The sequence below is a fragment of the Anomaloglossus baeobatrachus genome, chromosome 9 (genome assembly GCF_048569485.1).
Source record: "Anomaloglossus baeobatrachus isolate aAnoBae1 chromosome 9, aAnoBae1.hap1, whole genome shotgun sequence".
NCBI classification, from domain to species: Eukaryota; Metazoa; Chordata; class Amphibia; order Anura; family Aromobatidae; genus Anomaloglossus; species Anomaloglossus baeobatrachus.
The window spans coordinates 99763069-99786227 of NC_134361.1; the positions used below are offsets into that span (position 1 = coordinate 99763069).

Below are 23159 nucleotides of genomic sequence, written 5' to 3' on the forward strand. Positions count from 1 at the left end.
ACACACCTACACATGTATACACAGTCATGGCCACAATTGTGTTGGCACCCTTGATGATCGTCCAGAAAAAGTATTTCTCCCAGAAAATGTTTGCAGTAACACATGTCTTGTTATACATGTTTATTTTCTTTGTGTGTATTGGAACAACACAAAACTGAGAAAAAAGGCAAAGTAGACCTAATTTCATACAAAACCCCAAAAATGAGCCAGACAAAATTGTTGGCACTTTCAACTTAATATTTGGTTGCACACCCTTTGAACTAACAGAGTTAAATAGATGGGTAGAGTGCTCAAAAAGGGACTAACATGTAATCTCAACCCTATTTTAAAATGTGCAATTTTTATTAATATTCATTAAAATGTACCCACAAACAGACACACAAACATATAAATGAGAATGGGTCACGTTATCCTTGTAAATAACCAAGGAGACGGCAGCGGGTCCTGTTCAATAACAATCCATGGCTGTAAGCAGTACACACTACCCTTATAGGGCTATATTAGTTTCCCTTCCCTTTCCTAAAGTGAGTGTGTATATAAAACTCCTTGGTTATTTACAAGGATAACGTGATCCATTCTCATTTATATGTTTGTGTGTCTGTGGGTACATTTTAATGAATATTAATAAAAATTGCACATTTTATAATAGGGTTGCACACCCTTTGGAATAAGTAACTACAATCAGTTGCTTCATATAACCATCAACAAGCTTCTTACACCTTTCACCTAGTATTTTGCACCACTGTTCATTTGCAAACTGCTCCAGGTTTCTCAGATTTGAAGGCATCTTCTCCAATCAGCAATATTAAGATCTTTCCACAGGTTTTCAATGGGATTTAGATTCAGACTCATTGCTGGACACTTCAGCGGTCTCCAGCTCTTTGTTTCCATCCATTTCTGGGGGCTTCTTGAAGTATGTTTGGGGTCATTTGTCCTTCTTGGAAACTCATGACCTAGGACGCAAACACAATTTTCTGACACTGGGCTTTGCATTGTGACCCACAATATTTTGGTAATGTTCAGATTTCATAATGCCTTGCACACTGTCAAGGTACCTAGTGCCATTTGCAGCAAAACAACTCGAAAACATCTTTGAACCGCCACCATATTTGACTGTAGGTACTGTGTTCTTTGTTTTCAATAAATAGTACAATTATGTGCTTTACCAAAAAGTTCTATCTTGATCTCATCTGTCCACAACACGCTTTCCCAGAAGAATTTTGGCTAAAGCCCCCGTCACATTTAGCAACTTTACCAGCGATCCCGAAAACAATGCGACCTGATAAGGATTGCTGGTAAGTCGCTGGTGACATGTCAGTCAGACCTTACCAACGACTCAGTAACGATACAGGTCGCAGTAGCGACCTGTATAACGATCTCAGTAGTCATTGGGACCCTGTCACACAGTGTCAAACACAGCGATGTATACTGCCCAGCAGGACATCGCCTTTGAAGAAAATGGTCCAGGACATTCAGCAACGACCAACGACCTCACAGCAGGGGCCAGGTCGTTGCTGGGTTTCACACACGGCGACATTGTTAGCAAGATCGCTGTTGCGTCACAAACAATGTGACTCAGCAGCAATGTCGCTAGCGATGTCTCTTAGTGAGACATGGCCTTTACTCGCATACATTTTGACAAACTCCAGTCCAGCTTTTTTTTTTTATATTTGTTTCAGCAGTTGAGGTCCTCCTGGGTCTCTTGCCATAGCATTTAATTTCATTCAAATGTCAACGGATAGTTCACGCTGACACTGATGCACCTTGAGTCTGCAGGACAGCTTGAATTTCTTTAGAACTTGGTTGGGGCTGCTTATTCACCATCTGGAATATCCTTTGCTGCAACCTTTCATCAATTTTTTTTTTTTTTCATTTACCGTCCACATCCTGGAAGATTAGTTAAAATCCCATGCTGTGCAGTTGTTTTGCGTATGTTGCTCTCTGTGGACAAAGAAACATCAAGATCTCTGGAGATGGACTTGTAACCTTGAGATTGTTGATATTTTCCAGCAATTTTGGCTCTCAAGTCTCCAGACAGTTTTCTCTTCTTTATGTTCTCCATGTGTAGAGTGGCACACACAAACACAAAACAAAGATTGAGTCAACTTCTCCCCTTTTAATCTGGTTTCAGGTGTGATTTTCATATTGCCCATACCTATTACTTGCCACAGGTGAGTTTGAATGAGCATTATATGCTTGAAACAAAGTTGTTTCCGCACAATTTTGGAAAAAGTCTAACAATTTCGTCCAGCCCATTTTTTTTGGAGTTTTGTGTGAAATCATGTCCAACTTGTCTTTCCACCCGTTTTGTTTTTTTTTTTTTTTTTTTTTTTGTTCCTCAATATATACAATGGAAATTTAACAAGCTGTCACGAACCACCGGGGGGGTCACTCAGAAATCCCCCGCGCTGGCTACCAGTACGTCACAATCGGGGGGTAACAAGTGGGTGTTACCCCTCCTTTATACCTCCCGACCGACAGACAGAGCACGTGACGCGCTCTCTAGCGCCCCTCTTATAGTCAGGCCAATTATGGAATTGCCCGACAATAAGCAAGGAGGCCGCTATACTACTTATGCCGATTATTGAAGGGTCCCCGGTGAGAGTAGGGTATATATTCCCCCGACCTCCGCGGGCGGAATATATAAAACCTCCCCGAATCTCACTGGCCTCCCCACAATAATCCTTGGCACAACTCGCTGCCACCAACCGCTTCACGGTAACTATTAGCCGAACACACAGACGTGGGATTCAAGATCGAGATAACAGAACAGCCCAAGATTAATTATATAATTTAATCAGCCTAAAGCACACTAGAAACTACAATATATACAATAGGGAATCTACAGAATATACATATGTCAGAGTACAGTTACAGATAAAGCATGGTTTACAAACAGGTATGCAATTCAATCAGTTACCTTGTGCGTCTGGCCACAGGGGGGCGCTGTAGACCAGGTTTCCAGGAACTCCCACAGATGTTTCCTACACGTGACCCCCAGCGAAAGAACCCTGGAAAATGGCCGAAGTAGGGTTATCAACCTGGGCAAATCCAGGTCCCCTCCTACCTTCGTGACCTCAGAGGGAGCACTGCTCCACCCCTGGCTGGAGTTATGGACAAAATCCACAACATGGAATATGGCCATAACTTGGCCTGGGAGCGTCGTAGGCGGACGCCAATGCTCTCATTGTGACAGTTATGAATTTAGCTACAGAATGAGAGGACTCATGACTTGTCTACTAGTTCCCCATTGGCTGATATCACGCCTGGGGTATTTCCCAAGCTCCCGCCCCCATAAAAAGGGTGTGCCAGCATCGTCCGCATGCGGAGACACCATTTTTATGGTTGCCATATTTATCGGAAATATGGCTTGCGAGATATGAACCATTTTTTACTGGAGTCGTTCTGTCTGGATACTTCCAAGCTTGCTAATTAGATAGCAGCTCCTACCACAGGGTCACGGCAGGGAGTCCTCCTGTGTCCATTGTTCCCACATCATCTCATCTCCATATCACAGGAGATGGCCATGGAGGTGTAACACCTTCACAGATGCTGGACATTGAGAACAAGAAGGGAGGGGGGCACTGCCAGGGAGTGATGAGCGATTATGACTGGAAGTCATAATTCATCTTCATATCCCGGGATTTGCCTCACACAAGCGTATACCAAACTTGTAATTGTAGTAATTTTCTGGGAGATATACTTCATTTTCTGAAACAATTTCAAGGTTACCAACAGTTTTGGCCATTGTGTGTGTGTGTGTGTGTGTGTGTGTGTGTGTGTGTGTGTGTGTGTGTGTGTGTGTGTGTGTGTGTGTGTGTGTGTGTGTGCGCGCGCGCGCTTGTATGTGTGTACACTGGAGATTAAAATTAGAGAATAATGTATGAGCACTTGCTTTTTTCAGAAGTAATGTAAGCTACATTGATGAACATGTAAAGGTTTTTTTTGTAAGGGGTGCACCATGCCACTAGAACAATGTTTTACAAAAGATCCAAACTTTATCAATATAAAACCTTTATTTTGCCTAAAACGTGATAATCATAAATAGAGAACAGCAATGACTGTAGCACAGAGAAAGATTATAAGTACATTTTCTGAAGGTAACAGCAGCCACCAATCAGTAGGACGTGTACAGGCCTCTGCTTTGAATGACTTCAGCACATCTGCGGCCACAGGACATCACTAGTCCCTCACACTGCTCTGATGGGATTTTGGCCCACCCATCTTCCAGTCTCTTTCACAGATCTTTGACTGTTGTGGGTTTCTTGGTCATAACGTTGTCACCAAGAATTTTCCAGAGGTTTTCTATTGGGTTTAGAGCAGGACTCTGGGCTGTGGCCATTTCCTGGTTTCACTGTTTTCTGTTTCAAGGAACTGCTTTACCCGTTTTGCTGTGTCACAGGGAGCATTGTCCTGCATGAAAATTGCTGGCTTATTGAGTGATGAGGAAGGAACGTGTTGTTGAAGGTTCTGATAGACACGTGCATTCACTCTGCCATGTAGCTGTATGACCAGTCCAACTCCTGCTGCAGAAAACATTCCCCAAACCATGACCCTTCCTCCACCACCTTTCCCTAACTTCTTAACACACTTTGGGTTCAGTCTTTCCCCAGTTTGTCAACGGACATTAATTTTTCCTATCAGACCCAAATATATTAAACTTTCATTCATCACTTAAATGAACTGATTCTTTCTGCTACTGAGTGGTTTGGTCACTGCAGAGTCTGCTCTCAGTCTAAATGCTTTTAAACATTGTGACACTGTATGACGACACCGATCCTTATCCTGTTCAGTGCTGAACTGGCGAGCAATTCCAGCTGCAGTGTTGAAACAATTACCCATGGAGATTCTCCGCATTATCCTGTCCTCTCTTACATTTGTCTTTTGAGGGCGATCAGCTTTCTTTGGGGACTGCAAAGAGTTTGTGATGTTGTAATGATGCAATATTCTTGAAATCACAGACTTGGGACGACCAACTTGTCTTGCTATGGCTGATGGGGTCACCCTTTTGGCCTTCATCTGGACAACCTGCTGCCATAGAGTTTGTCACTTTGGAATAGCACACCATTTCTGCAAAGTCAACGCAAACTAGAAAGTTAGGCCTCTTTCACACGTCCGTGAAAATCATGCATTTTTTTCACGGACGTGTCAAAGGTGCGTATTGCCCTGCGTGAGCCGTGTTTATGGCACAGGTGTGTTATCAGTGATAACACATGGAGAACGGGAACTTTCTGCTCACCTGTCCCTGGCGCTGCTGTCCGTGGTGCTGATCTTCGGTCTCCGGTCCTGCCGACTCCCCGCTGCTGCTGCTTCTGGCTGCAGTGAAGTGAATATGCAATGAGCATAATGAGCGGAGGTCGGAAGCAAGTGACAGCAGCGGCAGAGACAGCAGCGCTGGAGGTGAGTAAAGATTTTTTTTTCATCTTTTTTTTTTTTTTTTTTTCTCTCCGGCACGTGTCTTTTCTCTGGCGTGTGTCACACGGAACACCTCCGTGTGGTCCTTTTGCGTTCCGTGTGACACCCGTGATGCCGGAGAAAAACTGACATGTTGACGTGTGGAGCACACGGACACACGTATGTTCCACAAGTACACACGGTCCATGGCAGAACACGCATGTGAGTGCAGACCCATTGATTTTAATGGGTCTACGTGTGCCCGTGTGTCCGGTACGTGAGGAAAAGGACCTAACATACTGGAGACATGGACTTGTGAAAGAGGCCTTACAAAGGGTTTATCAGATAATTAAGGAAATTGGCCCCAGTACCAGATTAACACCAATAACTTGCAGGTATCTGAAAGTGTTCTCTAAATTTGATCAGTGTTCTTTTTATTTTCTCATTTACATTTTTATTATGTACTTTGTGACTGTTGTCCAATATAGTGACGATTCACTTTAAGCAGATCAGCGTCTTCTGCTGTGGTGGTGGAAAGATCATATTTATTTACTGGGCTATCTCTCTGTAACATTCGCTGTGTGTTGGAATACCAGCCTTGTGGATAAGATTTCAGTAAAAAATCAGCACATCCCATACATTGAGCAGCGCTGTGACTCTGAAAATCTGTGGCATTGCAAAGGTTAAATTGGAGGTAAATCTACAGCAGAAATCCGTGTTCAGCCATGCTTCTGCCAATAAACAAGTTTTCCCGTGAAAAACTTACCCTGACAAATGAACCCGGCACTTTCCACGTGTCATTGATGGAAGCAGAGAAATGCTGTTCTGTCGTCTGCTGCTCGTCGGTACGCACTATAATTTCAGCTGTCAGAACATGTTTGATAAATGTCAATATTAAATAGGTCTGAAATGATCTGTTTTTATTGAGGACACAGTTCAGTGTATTATTCCTTGTGTTTTGTGTTCTCCTGATTATTTTGGCTGCTGTTTCTGGGGTGTGTTGTATAGTGAGCGCTGCTCTGAAGGGAATAACTGGGTCAACCTCTGAATGACCTGTCTTCAGCTTAGGTTTCCTTACCCTAGAGCTCCACCTTGTGATATTTACATAGGACCGAATCTCAAAGCTGAGAAAATGTTTTTGTTTCCCTGTTCTAATGACAGAAACGTTTCAGTTAATTTATAAATGAAAGAACATTTGTTTTCCTCTTTATAACAAGCGGCAGCTCGGATGGATCACCGTATTAATGGGGATCTATGTGTGTTCTGCCAGGATTCTGCTCCTTCATCTGACAAACCAAAGACGTTACTAATTGTAACGGGTAATTGTAATTGGTAGAATGTGACTTATTTCCAAACTGTGGATAGATGGATTTGTGCTTTTTTGTTTATCATGTTTGCAACATGCGCTGTTCCCCGGTGTTGTGGTCGTGCAGTGCTGCAGCCATCACATCGCCCCTTGTGATTTATTTTCATTCACTCACATTATAATGTGCTGTAATGGAGTGGATACTTATGACTTAGCAGGGGCCTTCCATGCAGCTGATGTGATTTTAGTATTTTTGAAAGTTATTACTTCTATAAACACTGGTGCTATGAACATTACTGATGCCACAGGCGAGCAGTGTAGGGAGCTGTTGTGGAAATCGCAAGAAAGATGCCGGCTTCCCTGCTCTTTTACCTTGTAAATTTGTAGCCTAGTTTGGGCAGAAAGGGTGTATGTATTTTTAGTGCCCCTCCCCCCCACTTAAATCTTTTTTTTTTTCCCCTCTATTAACCTGTTCATTATTTTGAATGAGTTCTAATATGGAATGCTATTCCGTATTTTGGGGAACATTAAAACTGCAATTCTGCTATTGTTTGAACTCCTCCAAACCCCCTCATGTTTAATATTTTGGCCATGAACTGCTTGCAAGTATGATTATGCTTGTGCCAACTATGTTGTCCTACATTTGCACATATAACATTTTTTTTTTTGTTTTTATTTCTTAAACAAAACAACATTATTTGGTAATAATAAAGTGAAAAACTAAAAAAAAACACCTTTCTTTAAAAAAAAAAAATATATATATATATATATATATATATATATATATATATATATATATATATATATATATATATATATATATATATATATATAAATGTTTTTTGTTTTTTTCCCCACTTTCTTATCCAAACTATATATATATATATATATATATATATATATATATATATATATATATATATATATATATATATATATATATATATATATATATATATATATATATATATATATATATATATATATAATATAGAGAGAGAGAGATATAATTACGCTCTGTATTGGAGTGTATAATCCTTTCAGGTCTAAGATGATGCTCTGCTACCCGATCACGACATATAGTATCCTCTGTCAGATAGAAGGCTGGTTCTGTCCACAGCTCCCAGTCTTCCCCAGCAGCTTCACCAAGGGGGGGACAAGTGGAAGTAATAAATTATGAAAAAAGCTACTGTATATTTTATAGGATCTTTTGGTATTAAAATGATTCATATGGCCAACCCCTTGGAATTCTTTAGATACAAGTTCTATTAAGGAGATATAGATAGATATCTATATATAGATATATACGCACATCTTATCGTGTGTGTGTGCGCGTACGTACGTGTGTATGGAGATGTTTGGGCAGAGGAGGACGTAGTGACAGATACTGCAGCAGCGACACCAACATTTAGGCTACATTCACACGACCGTCCCGTTTTTGCGGTCTGCTTAAAAACAGTCCTGTTTTTTCACGGATGCATCCGTGTGGCATCCGTTCCATATACAGGCCGTGTGTCATCCTTGTGCCTTCCAAGTTTTTTTTTTTTGCGGACCACAAAAAAACTGACTCAGCTGGATAGAGGGATGGATGAATGGATAGATAGATGAGAAAGACCTATATAATGTCCCACTCCCCAGCACTTTGTAATCTAAGGCTATGTGCACACGTTGTGTAATTACATGCAGTTACGCTGCGCTTTGTAGCTCCGGCGGCTTCTCCTGCTTTTGAAAATGCCGGTGGGCGGGTCTATGTAGTGCAGTAAAATAAATAAATTAAAAAAAAAAAAAAGGCGTGCAGTCCCCTCCAATTTTGATACCAGCCAGGGTAAAGCCACACAGCTGAGGGCTGGTATTCTCAGGATGGGGAGCCCCACGTTATGGGGAGCCCCCCAGCCTAAAAATATCAGCCAGTAGCCGCCCGGAATTGCCGCATGGATTAGATGCGACAGTCCCGGGACTGTACCCGGCTCATCCAGAACTGCCCTGGTGCGGTGGCAATCTGGGTAATAAGGAGTTAATGGCAGCAGCCCATAGCTGCCACTAGGTCCTAGTTAATCATTGCAGGCCTCTGAGACACCCCCAATGATTAACCTGGTGAAAGTAAATAAACACATACACCCGAAAAATCCTTTATTTGAAATAAGACAAAAACCACCCTCTTTCACCACTTTAGTAAAATCCCCAAATACCTCTCCAGGTCCGGCGTAATCCACGAGGTCCCGCGACACATCCAGCTCTGCTACATGAAGCTGATCGGAGCGGCAGTACAACACCGCCGCTCCTGTCCGCTCCATGCAGCAACTAAAGGGAGTCGCGCTGGCAGCGGGGACGTCACTGAGGTAATGCCTGTGTGTGCGGTGATGATGAGGGCTGTAGTGTCGGGATGTGTGTGGGGATGTCTGCGGTAATGTCGGGATGTGTGTGGGGACGTCACTCAGGTTACCCGCGGCCACAGGTCTCGGGTGGAGGACTCGAGCTGGCCGCGGGTAACCCGAGTGATGGCACCGGTGATCGCGTGGCTCACTGCAGTCACTCAGATTTGCGGTCACAGGTGAGCCCTTCACCCGTGACCGCAAATCAAGCCGCGGCACACAGACAGCCGCACGATCACAATGAAGTCGGGTGAAGTTCATTCTGATCGCACGGCTGTCTCGCAGCCAGCCATGTGCTCTTTTTGACATTCCGGTCCCAGTCGGCTCTGCTGAAAGTCTATGGGGATGCAGCAGAGCCGAGTGGGACCGCACTGGATGCTTTTCCCATGGCAGAGAAAGCATCCAGAACGCATGAATTCTGCCGAATGTGTCTCAGAACGCAGCTTTTCGGCTGCGTTCTGAGACTCACATGCAGTGACTATTTAATAGAACGCAATGTGCGCACATAACCTTACACCCTTTAGTGCCTTTCATGTGCCACTAAAGGGTGCCTAGCCTTGTATTTAGCCAAAAAAGAAATAAATAAAAAAAAACGCCATGGGGGGTCCCCCCTATCTTTTGTAGCCAGCTTAGGGTAAAGCAGACAGCTGCAGACCACAGCTGGCAGCTTCACTTTGGCTGGTAATCCAAAACAGAGGGCAACCAAAGTTGTTATAAATTAAATACATAATTTAAAACACAAAAAGTGGGGTCCCCCCCAAATCAGATCATCAGCCAACGTAAAGCGGACAGCTGTGGTCTGGTATTCTCAGACTGGGGAGGTCCGCGGTTCTTGGACCCTTCCCAGCCTAAAAATAGCAGGCCACAGCCGCCCCAGAAGTGGCGCATACTTGGGATGCGGCAATCCTAGTGCTTTGTCCCAGCTCATCCCGATGCCCTGGTGCGGTGGCAAACCGGGTAATATAAGAGGTTGCTACCAGATGTGTTATGTCACCTGGCATAAAGCCCTGGGGTTTTTGTTGTCATTTAGTCTATCAGATACCCGACATCAGTAACCCAGTCAGTAATAAAAAAAATAAGCTACATTTTTATTTAAAAACACTCCCCAACACATTCCCTCTTTCACCAATTTATTGGAAAGAAAAAAAAAAACAAATCCGGGTCTGGCGTAATCCAATAAGAGGGTCCCACGACGATCCATACTCACTCCCATTGGCTGGGAGAGTAGTGCAATGACCTGAGCTAACATCAATAGGTCATCCCAGTTCACCGCAGGGCATGATCAGTGCTTACTACAGGAGGTTAGCTAGGTGCATTACCTGGGTGATGAAGTCCTACACTCCTGACGTCAGCACTTTTCACTGACTTCTATGCCCGATGCATTCTCAGATCACCTCTCGCGAGCGGCCCGTGATGTCGCCGCTAGTCAGTTTTGGGCCACCCGCGAGAGGTGATGTGAGAACGCGACGGGCATAGAAGTCAGTGACAAGCGCTGACGTCGGGTGTGCAGGACAACATCACCGCAGAGAATGAACTTTACTAACCTCCTGACGGCAACACTGATCCCCCGCGGCTGCTGTCATTGCAGTTCGGGCAGCCGTGGGGCTGGCACGGAAGCGGGACACATATTGCAGCGGCACCCGACGGAAGTCACATGGAAGTGCTTCCAGGGATTTTACGGACCCATTGGCTTGTTTTGAGTCACGGTCCGTTATTACTGAACAGAATAGGACATGTTCCACAATAACGGAACGGACATACGGCAACCGATGTGCGTTTTTTGTAGATTCGGATGCACACGGAAGTGCTTCACCTGTGCCATCCGATCCTACACAAGACATTGAAAAGATGGTCCTGTCAGTAGGTCCACAAGAAACCAGGAACCGGCCAGGACAGACTAAACTGTCATGTGAATGAGCCCTAAGGCTGTGTGCACACTTTGCGTTTTTATCTTGTCTTTTCATGCGTTTTTCAGTAGATTTTTCGCAACACCTGAAGTGTTTCCTGATGCCTTCAAAGTGAATGAGAGTCTTGAAGTCTCCTGCACACATTGCGTATTTTCTCCTTGCACATTTGGTGCAGATATAAACCTGCAGCATGTCAATTCTTACGGTTTTTTTTTTCTGAAGATTTCTCCCTTTAGAATGAATGGGAAATATCTGCACCAGAAACACGAGGCAAAAACAGAGTGTTGTTGCCACTTTTTTTTTTCTTTCCTGCCAAGAGATGCGGAGCTCTGATTTGATTGTGGTGTATATAATTTTTTTCTTCTGGCTGCTCGGAGACACTTGTGATGAGCGCCTCTATTTACATGTCTGTTAGCAGTTCATTGATGGAATATAGGAAATTGATACTGCACTTCTAATATAATACATAAAGCAAACTTACTGCACATCTCTGTAGTCTGAGTCCTCCATATAAAGAGTCCAGTGTTAATATGTTGCATTTTCACTCCTTGCAGGTTGCCGCTAATTGCTCTTCACAGTTGGGTGAGAAGGTGTATGAACCAGATATTTCTGAAGAATTTGTTGTTCAGAAGATGATAAAGAAATGATAGCAGCTCCAGAAATCCAAGCTGACTTCAATCTCCTCCAGTAAGTAACTGCACAGTCCTGTTTGGTTCTCACATTCAGGCTGGGGAGACACTGCAACTTTAATTGGCAGTGAGTCAAGGGGGTCGTATTGTGACTCCTAGTGTACCACAAATGCGAGAAGCAAATCCCCCCCCCCCCCCCACCCAAAAATCTGACCAGGTTTGATCTTTTGTGCTTCGCCTGTCACGGAACCCTAGGGGCGCAATATGACCCCATCCATTGCGCTGCAATGTGGCATCTACACATTGTGTTCTTTGGCCGCGTAACTTTTTAGTTAACTATTTTGCTGCCAAATTCACCTCGCAGCCCCAGCCCCATGTTATGTCATTTAAAGGGAACCCGTCATCAGTTTTTTTAATGTCTGAACAAAGACTACCTTCTTCATAAAGGTTTATATTCTACTTTGACTCCCCTTGCAACCCCCCCCCCCCAAATACCTTGTTAAACTTTTCTGTGCTCGATGTAAATCCGGACAGTCCGATCCGATGGGCGTCCTTGGTGCGGCGTCTGTCCCTCTCTACTGCTGATGGTCGTCCTCTTGCGTTGATTGACGTGAATGATGCTTCTTGCGTCGTCCACATAGCCATGCGGAATCTTGCATCTGCACAGAGACGTCGCTGGATCGCGCATGCACACTTAGCACACTGCACTGCACACTGCGCGCAGAATGGAAAACATCAGTGTGCATGCGTCATCTGTCACTGGGCGAAATTTATCACCTACGCAGAGATATTGCTGGCTTGCTTTTGTTTTGGATTGTGCCTGCAGTAGAGCAGAGCAAAGTGCAGCTGCCCGAGCCAGTGATGTCTCTGCACACATGCAAGATTTCGCCCGCTGTGTGAATGACGCAGGGGGCATCATCCACGTCAATTAAAGCAAGAGGACGGCACTGAGCAGCTGAGAGGAGGGACATACGCCGCACCAAGGATGCCCATAGGACCGGACCGTCCGGATATACATACAGTGCGGGAGAGTTGAAAAAGGTTTTGAGGGGGAGAAATCTGGGGATAATATACACCTTTTTAGGCCTCCTTCACACATCCGTGTCTCCATTACGTGTGACATCCGTTTTCACACGTCCTGGAGACATGGGTACACGTAGACTCATTAAAATCAATGGGCTTGGTCACACATCCGTGTTTTCACTTGGACCGTGTTTCCGTGTGGAGCACACACATGTCCGTTTTTTGCCGGCAGTTTGAGTATTACACGGACCGCACACTGATGTGAAACGTGTGACATCAGTGCGGTACGTATCGGCGGAAACGGGTCACATAAAAATAAAGAATTTTTATACTTTCCTGTCTCTGCCTCTGCTGTTACTTTCGGGCCCGCTCATTATGCTCATGCATATTCACTGCACTGACCGGGGACCCAGAGCAACAGCAGCGCTGGATTCCGGTAATTATACCAGCTCATTCTGTCCGTGTGTTATCCGGATGTCACACGGATATCACAGGGACAGCACACGTAGAACACGGGCACACGGACCTTCACCACGGACCGCTCTAAACGATTGTGTTTTGCACGGTCATGTGAAGGAGGCCTTACAGGAAGCAACACAGGTGCAGCTGAAGGTGCTAGTCTTTTTATTCAGACATGAAAAATTAGTTACAGGTTCCCTTTTTAAAGCGTTTATTTTTCTTTAAGGAGAAATAGAGAGAACCTGTAGTTCAGATATGCCACTATGTGTAATGTGTAAAATGAGGGGTCCCTGATCTTTGAATGGACCTACACTTGGAAGAGAAATATCTTAAGGGACTTGGTCCCTTCTATTTACAGATCACTGTAGTTCTCAGACGTTGGACCTCCGTTTTTCAAGAACTAATGGTGCATCCGATCAGTAGCTTCTGATTTTCTTTTTCCTAACTGGGTTGTCTGGGCCAAATAAAACTTAGTTTCAATAACCCGCTCCCTCGGCAAGCTCATTAATGCTCGCCTATGGGCACCTACCAGGATTCAGTGCTGGCAGCTCTGGGGTCAGCATGGAGAGCCAATAGCTGCTGCAGCCTGTGATTGGCTGGAGAGGTCAGGTGACTGAGCAGCCATCATCCAAACACAGACCACAGTAGTACCGCATCCTCTCTCTATGTAGTCTATGGAGCGGCCTGCATTGGATCCAAGTGAGTGCCAGCAGTGGTGTATGCCTGAATTATTTGTTTTTTTTTTTTTTTGTTTTTTTTCTTTTTTCCTTTAACATTTGTTCTCAGTTAACCCCTTCTTTAAGATGATGATGTGTTTGCTTTCCAGTTGCCAGCGGTTCCTGTTGCTCTTAGAATTGTGACATTTCCAGCTGTTAGATAATAATCCATTCTGATGTATTATATGAAGATAAATCGTGAAATATTGTTCTAGCAAAACCTCTATGTTGTAAATACATTGTGCAAGAATGGTAACCTTTAGCATGAATGTGCAACATGTAGATTTCCGAGCAGAAACCAGCTTTAAAAAAAATCTCCAAATGTAGAAATGTTCTATTCATAAATCCCTTCCAGTGGAGACTTCCAAATCCACCGCATGTCAATGCCTTCACTGCAGACTTCATCCTTTGCAATGCATAGAATGAAGATCCACGATGGATCCGTGGCAGTCCGTGGTGTGGAAGATCCTCAGAAAATGTATATTGTGTGTGCATTTAGCCATAATTATTCTGTATCAGTAAAAAGACCAAACTGTTTCTTTGTCGCTCCATTGGGAGACCCAGACAATTGGGTGTATAGCTTCTGCCTCCGGAGGCCACACAAAGTATTACACTTAAAAGTGTAAACCCCTCCCCTCTGCCTATACACCCTCCCGTGCATCACGGGCTCCTCAGTTTTCATGCTTTGTGCGAAGGAGGCTGACATCCACGCATAGCTCCACATCTTAGTCAGCAGCAGCTGCTGACTAGGTCGGATGGAAGAAAAGAGGGCCCATATTGGGCCCCCAGCATGCTCCCTTCTCACCCCACTCTGGTCGGCGGTGTTGTTAGGGTTGAGGTACTCATTGCGAGTACATAGGCAGGAGCCACATGCTGTTTTCCTTCCCCATCCCTATAGGGCTCTGGGTGAAGTGGGATCCTAATCGGTCTCCAGGCACTGGGACCGTGCTCCCTCCGCAGCCCCTGGGGAATCTGCTGGATAGGAGCCGAGTATCATCAGGGACAAGGCCCTGCTACTGTGAGGTACTCTGTGTCCCCGTGGGGACCGCGCATGGAGCGCTTGTGCCATACACACTGCAGCACTGCTGGGTGTGTTAGTGCGCCGGGGACTACCGCGCCGGCCGCGCTTATAACTTTAGTCCCCGGCTTTTGCGGCCTAGTTTCGCTTATTCCCGCCCACAGGCCTGCCAGTCAGGGGAAGGGCGGGACGCTGCACAAGACGTCAGTGCTGAGGGCAGGAGCATACTCTGTATCCTCCTCCCCCCTCACTCAGCACAGTGGGGCACTAGATTCCCGCACTTTCTAGGGCACGCCCACGGCCCCCTCCTCACCACAGAACGCCGGCAGCCATTCCTGTCAGCAATTCTGAAGCTGGAGAGGAGAGACAACACTGGGAGGCCTAGGCAGGGATTCTGGTGATCACACAACCGCTTGTGCGGTCGGTAAGCAGCACCTGAGGTGCTGGCCCCACTGAGTGCCGAAGTGTTATATATATATTTGTATGCTTGATTTACACTGGTCGCACTGTGCATTTTTGGCTACTACTGGAGAAGCCGTACAGTCCAGGCTGGTGATTCAGCCTGGGCACTGTTCAATCATTAAACCGCCCCCGGACCTGCCAGTCAGGGGGAAGGGCGACACAGTCGGGCTGACGCCGACAGTGAGGGGCGGAGCACACTTCGCTGTCCTCCGCCCCCCTCACTAAGCACGCTGATCCCCGCAAGTTACTCAGTGTCCCCTTGGGGACGGTGCAGAGAGCACCTTGGCCTCAGACTTGGCGACCACCGCGCCTGCTTGCCGGCCGCGGTCTGTAACTTTAGCTCTCGGCTTTTGCGGCCTAGCGCCTTAAACTCCCGTCCCTGGCCCTGCCAGTCAGGGGGAAGGGCGGGACGGTCAGTCGGAGGCTAGCAGTGAGGGCTGGAGCACACTTGGTGTCCTCCGCCCCCCCCTCACTTTTCACTCAGGGTACCAGATTCCCGCACTTTTGGGGTTATGCCCACGGCTCCCCCCTCCACTGTATACGCCGACAGCCATATTTTCAGCAGCACATACTGCTTCAGGGTCGGTTCACCAGGGGGTTCCTTCTCGATGCTGGGCCCCCTAGAGTGATGAACTGTATATGTGATGAACTGTATATATGGATATATAATGTTTGTATGCAGTTTCACAGTTCGGCTGTACATATGTATCCTCAGTGGTCACTGTGAACATTGCTCGGGCCCTGAGGCACTCGCTCAGCCGGAGACGGGGGCACTGGTTGAGGTCCGCCGGCGTTTCCTGTCCAGGCGGCAGGGACAGAGTTGCAGTTTTTGCTGAGAAACTCTCTGGGCCATTTTCACTATCCATGTCTCAGGCTATGGACAAATGGTCGGCTAAGAGACTAGGAGTTTGCAGTCCAGACCGGCCCCTTACACAGGCCCCGGGCACTGCGGGATCGCCCCAGGCCTCTATCGGTCTGCGACGAAGCGTGTTCCTGGGGTGGCCTCTAGTTATTACGTGGTGAACTCCAGCACGAACCGCAGTCCCAGTCCGGCTAAGCAGCCTTGCTTGGAATCTTCCCCGACTTCTCCAAGGGTCTCAGCTTGAGGACCCTCTAGAGGATGGGGCGGAGGTCGCAACCCAGGACTCTGTCCGGTCGTGGCTCTTAAGGCTTCACAGGTACTGTCCAGAAGCACACCTTCCCGGACAAGCGTTTTACTGAACGCCTTATAACACACGTTGTCCCTTTCCCTCTGACGTTGTTAAGGCTTGGGCTCAGTGTCATAAGGTGCCCTCCAGCCTCTTGACTGGCGGCTAGATCAGTAGTAGCAGTGGCTGGTGAGTCCACGCTCAAGAATGCCACGGACAGACAGAACTCCTAATGAGATCCATCTATGAAGCCATAGGCGCGTCCGTTGCCCCAGCCTTTGCAGGGGTGGGCACTCCAGGCTATCTCAGCTGCTCTGTCTGAGATCAATGCGGCCTTCCGGTGCTCCGCAATTAGCGTCTTTGACGTTTCAGGCGGTGGTATTTTCATCCTCCGCCGTGCACAGAGAACCTTTTCTGCATCCAGGTCAGGGGAGTGGTCCCCACATGGCCAAGACCGATGTAGGAGGCATTCTGTCTTACGGTCACAGGATAGAGCTCAGTTCTCGTCCTCCGACTCGTTGCTTCAGAGCATCTCCGTCCCCCGAGCGAGCCGAGGCACGTTTCCAGGCGGTGAACACTCCAAAAGCAGGAGGAGTTGCGATCTTCGTTCCCCTTCAAGAACGTAGTCGCGGCTTTTTACTCCAGCTTGTTCGTGGTACCAGATAGGACGGATCACTCCGGCCCGTTCTGGACTTCACACTGCTCAACGGACAGGGAACCTGACGGTTCCGGATGGAATTTCTCCGCTTGCCATCGCCCTTGATGGCCCAAGGAGGCTTCTTGGCGTCAATCGACATCAGGGGATACTTATCTCCACGTGCCGATTGTACCAGAATATCAGCGCTTCCTGCGCTGCGCCTAGCGGTCCTACTATCTCAGGCAATGTACTGGTCAAGGCCCCCTCTCGGGTGGCATGGCATCACAGCCTGAACATTGTTCATACTCTATCAGCGATAGTGAAGCTTCCGCTGGACAAACAGCGTTCACTACAGACAGGGGTGCAAGCGCTCCTTCGAGCCCAGTCACACCCTGGCGCCTCATGCATTTCCTAGAGAAGTTGGTGGCAGCAATGGAGGCAGCTCCGTTTGCGCAGATTCATCTGCGCCCACTTCAATGGGACTTCTCCACAAATGGGACAGCGTCCCTCGACAGGAACGTTGCTCCTTCTCGGGCAGCCAAGGCCTCCCTTCAGTGGCGGCTTCTTCCCACTTCTTCTCGAAGGAAAAGTCCTTCCTGCCCACATCCTGGGCTGTGGTCACGGCGGACGCGAGTCTGTCAGGGGGTCTTTCTCCGCCACAGGGCTCAGGGTACATGTACTCAGCAGAGTCCTCCCTACAGATCAATGTTCTGGAGGGAAGGGCAGCGTCTAGCCCTATAAGCGTTCCAGCCACGGCTGGAAGATAGGCAGATCCGAATTCAGTCGGACTACGCCACGGCGGTGGCATACATCAACCGCCAAGGCGGCACAAGCAGTCGGCAAGCCTTCCAGCAAGTCCGGCGGATTCTGCTGTGGGTGGAAGCCACAGCCTCCACCATCTCCGCAGCTCACATCCCGGGCATAGAAAACTGGGAAGCAGACTTTCTCAGTCGCCAGGGCATGGACACAGGGAATGGTCTCTTCGACCGGACGTGTTTCAGAGATTTGTTGCCGCTGGGGAAGCTGGACGTCGACCTATTGACGTCCCGGCACAACAAGGCACGTTCTCAAGATCACAGAGCTCTGGCGGCAGACGCATTAGTTCAGAATTGGTCGCAGTTTCCACTGCCTCACGTATTTCCCCCTCTAGCGATGCTGCCCAGAGTGTTACGCAAGATCAGATCCGACTGCCGCCGCGCCATCCTCGCTGGCCGAGGAGGTCGTGGTACCCGGACCTGTGGCATCTCACGGTAGGCTAACCGTGGACACTACCAGACCGGCCAGACTTGCTGTCTCAAGGGCCGTTTTTTCCATCTGAATTCTGCGGCCCTCAACCTGACTGCGTAGCCATTGAATCCTGGATCCTAGCGTCTTCAGAGTCATCTCAAGAGGTCATTGCCACTATGAGACAGGCCAGGAAACCAACGTCCGCCAAGATCTACCACAGGACGTGGAAGATTTTCTTATCCTGGTGCTCTGATCAGAGTTTTACTCTCTGGCCATTCACTTGGCCCACTTTCTGTCCTTCCTTCAATCCGGAATGGAAAAGGGGTTGTCTCTCCTTACAAGCGTCGGCTAGAACCCTGGGATCGGAACAGGGTGATACCGGCTCTTAGGAAACCACCCTTCGAGCCAATGAGGGATATTCTCTTTCACGCCTTTCGCAGAAGGTGGTCTTCCTAGTGGCAGTCACGTCACTCCGCAGAGTGTCTGACATAGCAGCGCTGTCATGCAAAGCCCCCCTTCCTGGTGTTTCACCAGGACAAGGTGGTTCTGCGTCCGGTTCCGGAATTTCCCCCGAAGGTGGTATCCTCTGTTCATCTCAATCAGGATATCTTCTTACCTTCTTTTTGTCCTCATCCGGTTCACCAACGTGAAAAGGATTGGCACTTGTTAGGTCTGGTGAGAGCACTCAGACTCTACATTTCCCGTACGGCGCCCCTGCGCCGCTCGGATGCACTCTTTGTCCTTGTCGCTGGCCAGCGTAAGGGGTCACAAGCTCCCAAGTCAACTTGGCTCGGTGGATCAAGGAACCAATTCTTGAAGCCTACCGTTCTGCTGGGCTTCCGGTTCCTTAGGGGCTGAAGGCCCATTCTGCCAGAGCCGTGGGTGCGTCCTGGGCGTTGCTGCATCAGGCTACGGCTCAGCAGGTGTGTCAGACGACTACCTGGTTGAGTCTGCACGCTTCACGAAGCACTATCTAGTGCATACCTACGCTCGGCAGATGCCAGCTTAGGTAGGAGAGTCCTTCAGGCGGCGGTTGCCCACCTGTAGGAAGGAGCCGTTTTACGGCTCTTTTTACCGAGGTATTCTTTTACCCACCCAGGGACTGCTTTTGGACGTCCCAATTGTCTGGGTCTCCCAATGGAGCGACAAAGAAGAAGGGAATTTTGTTTACTTACCGTAAATTCCTTTTCTTCTAGCTCCAATTGGGAGACCCAGCACCCGCCCCTGTTCCCTTCGGGCTGTTAGTTCTTTGTGTACACATGTTGTTCAGATTGAATTGTTCTTGGTTATGGTTTCAGTTCTCCGAACATCCTTCGGATTGAAGTTACCTTAGACCAATTTATAAGTTTCCTCCTTCCTGCTTTTACACCAAAACTGAGGAGCCCGTGATGCACGGGAGGGTGTATAGCAGAGGGGAGGGGTTTACACTTTTAAGTGTAATACTTTGTGTGGCCTCCGGAGGCAGAAGCTATACACCCAATTGTCTGGGTCTCCCAATAGGAGCTAGAAGAAAAGGAATTTACGGTAAGTAAACAAAATTCCCTTCTTTTCTTAGAAATGACTGCACTAAAAATTGCTGCTGGTTTTCACTCTGAAACTTGTAGCAATTTACAATCCAACACATTGGAGGTGTCTCAGAATCCCCATCCACGTGTCGTGGACAAGGTCTGTGCAGCATTGCAGGCCTGCAGGGGATATGCATAGGTGGCTCTACACTGAGCTCGGATGGGTATCCTATGCAGATTTTATATGAAATCCAAAAAGGATAAAATGTCTGCAGCATGTGGATTTATATTTTACATCTTCAACTTTTTTTTTTTTTTGTTCTTACAGACCCCTGGATCCTTCTCTCCATGATATGGGTCCACTGTCCTGCAATGCAGGACCCAGGTACGTTACCATCCTCCTGGCTCTGTGAACAGATTACATGATTTTATGTTGATTTCAAATGGGTTGTCCGGTCTAAAATGATAATTGTGAAGTCACTCGTGGTTGCAGACTTATGGATTCTCATATCACACAAGCTGTGGCTGTGAGGATTCCCCGGTTTCTGAGCCAGTAACTGTGGTCACGTTACCGTCTTTGTGTGCTATGCATGTTCCCAGCCAGAACCAGACTAGTGGGTGTGTGAATTGAGCAAGGCCACATCTACTAGTTGGAGTCGGCCACTCCATACACTTGTATAAAGCGAGGCCGTGCCCAATAGTTGGATTCTGGCCGGGAACATGAAAAGCTCAGATACCGGTGAATCCTCCCAGCGCACAGTGTGTACACAGGGAGAATTCAGAAGTCTGCAGTCACATAGTGACACATGGAGAAAACAGGAGAACAAGGAAAGAGTATGGTGCAAAATATATATAATTTAAATACAAAAAGACTGGCACAATATAGAGTCGGCAACACAAATCACTAGGCATATGTATAACAGCAATTGTAAGATTATATTGCAATTTTAACCTTATGCTTTACAAACAGTAATAGATGCAGGTGTCAGCGCAGTCAGAGCATAAAAGTACTACAAACAAGTAAACTGTAAAAGTTAAATAGTACAGTGTCATAAATTCAAAGGAGTAGTACTACAGATACCAAAGTAACAAGTAAATAGTATTGGTATTGTAGACCCAGAATGCACGTAACCCTAGCAGCAAGAGAAGTCAAAGACTGGGCAGCATAAACCATAGCGTTTGAGTAAGCATACCCATAATCATAACCCAGCTAGGTGATGGGCAGCAGAGCGCTCCCCCTGGAACAAGGACCCCGACGTACGTTTCATGATCTTAAGAAATTAGGATAATTTCATCAGGAGAACCCCTTGCTACACAGTAATAAGAACATTTACCAGTCAGTATTGATCTTCTCATCTAAACTTGCCATTTTATCAAGGCGAATGTTACAATGAATTATTACTCGCTCCCAGATTTGCTAGAAACCTTTTAATTTGTTAGTTCATTGAAAAGACAATGTCATTTATTTGTATCCTTCATCTGTGCTGGAACATAAGATTTATTTGCAGACATTGACAAGCATTGAAGGGGTTTAGGAAAAGTACTTGTTATGACTGCAGAACTGGTTGTTTTCCTTTGTGCTTATTTATGCAGATATTTATAAAGATGTTCCCTTTGAAATTTTAGGGATACAGAAACTCATTTCTCATCAGATACCGACTTTGATGACACTGAAGGAAAAATCCCAAAACAAGGCAAAGGAAAGGTATGCCTAATTTCTATTTTACATTTCCAAATGATCATTTGGGGCTTTGCTTGTTGATAAATTACTGTCATGTTTGGAATATTGGAAACCTCTTACTATAAGACACACCACAGTAGAAAATGATTAACACTTTCCTAGTGGTGTAAAGAAGATAAAGGGTCAATATCACTAGTTTTAATGAACTAGGGTGCAATAGGGAGGTAATGGATATATGTGTACTGTTTCTTTGCACATGTGTATTATACTTGTATAGCTTTACAGGATACAGATTATGTCCACTCTCTGCAGCACAAATATCTACACATCACTATTGCATGCACAGTACATTCACAAACACACATACAACTTTGCTGCCTGTGCATGCTTGCACACACGTTCTCAAAAGGCTCTGCTGCCAGCACACGCATTCTCGTGTGGCTCTGGTGTCCACACACACGTTCTTGCTCGGTCCTGCTGCCCGTGCATGCTTTCTTGCTCCACTCTGCTCCATGCGTTCTTGCTCGGCTCTGCTGTCTGCGCACGTGTTCTCGCTTGGCTCTGCTGCATGCCCATGTGCGCTCGTATGGCTCTGCCGTCCGCGCTCTGGCATGGCTCTGCCGCCCCCCTCGCAGGGCTCTGCCGCCCGCGCTCTGGCATGGCTCTGCCGCCCGCCCCCCTCGCAGGGCTCTGCTGCCCGCCCCCCTCGCAGGGCTCTGCCGCCCGCCCCCCTCGCAGGGCTGTGTTGCCCGCCCCCCTCGCAGGGCTCTGCCGCCCGCACATATGCTTTTTGCTCGTTTGAATGAAGTTTATACAGTAGCAAAATGGAAAGCCACAGAGAGCAGGGTTCGAAAGGTCTCTGACATTGTGGCTAGCTTATAGCTCCATGCGTATAGTGACTGCTTCAGATCAGCCACCTGCTGAAATCCGTAGTATAAGTGGTTGATTTAGTAATAAAATGCCACACATAAAGCAAGACGAACCCTCAGCAGAGCAACATTATTATTTTTGGGCAGTAATGTTGTTACACGTGCTGTGGAAGTCTCCAAAGCTTTACTATATCCGTTTTTCTTTATCGTTCCTTATGGGAGACCCAAACCATGGGTGTATAGCTTCTGCCTCCGGAGGACACACAAAGTACTACACTCAAACGTGTAGCTCCTCCCTCCGGGCTATATACACCCCCTGGATGACAATCTACCCAGTTCAATGCTTTGTGTTCCAGGAGGATCACACACACTTTCATTTTCTGATATTTTTTTTCATTTTTATTTTAATTTTAAAGATTTGGAAGAAAAGCGGGTCCAGTCTGGACTCCCGGCATGTCCCTTCACACCCCACTCTGTCGGCGGTGCTGTTAAGGTTGACTTATAAGGCTGGAGCCTTCACATGCCGCGCTCCTTCACATCCTCTAAGAGGCTCTGGGTTGAAGTGGGAGCCTCCACGGTCCTCTCTGCTTGCAGAAGACCGGTCTCCATCCGCAGCCCTGTCTGGTTCCTGCTGGAAGGAGCATTTACCCCCCTCTCCAGGGACATGGCCCTGCGTCTCAAAGCTAAGTATTGAGACGTTTTTCAGGGGTCCCGGGTACTTTTATTAGGGGGACAGTATGTGTTTTAGCGTTACTGTAAATTCCGGCCGGTTCTGGGGATTTCCCCTGAGAACCGCGCCGAAGGTG

General features: G+C 47.0%; 1 protein-coding gene across 1 annotated transcript in view; it reads left to right on the forward strand.

Annotated features, from left to right (window-relative positions):
* Positions 1–23159, forward strand: part of STAG2 (STAG2 cohesin complex component) — a 283462-nt gene that overhangs the window by 47513 nt on the left and 212790 nt on the right. The window contains exons 2-4 of the mRNA XM_075323911.1: positions 11534–11666; positions 20132–20188; positions 21430–21508. Of these exons, the coding sequence (XP_075180026.1) occupies positions 11623–11666; positions 20132–20188; positions 21430–21508 (180 nt within the window). The 5' untranslated portion in view covers positions 11534–11622. The remainder of the gene's footprint in view (positions 1–11533; positions 11667–20131; positions 20189–21429; positions 21509–23159) is intronic.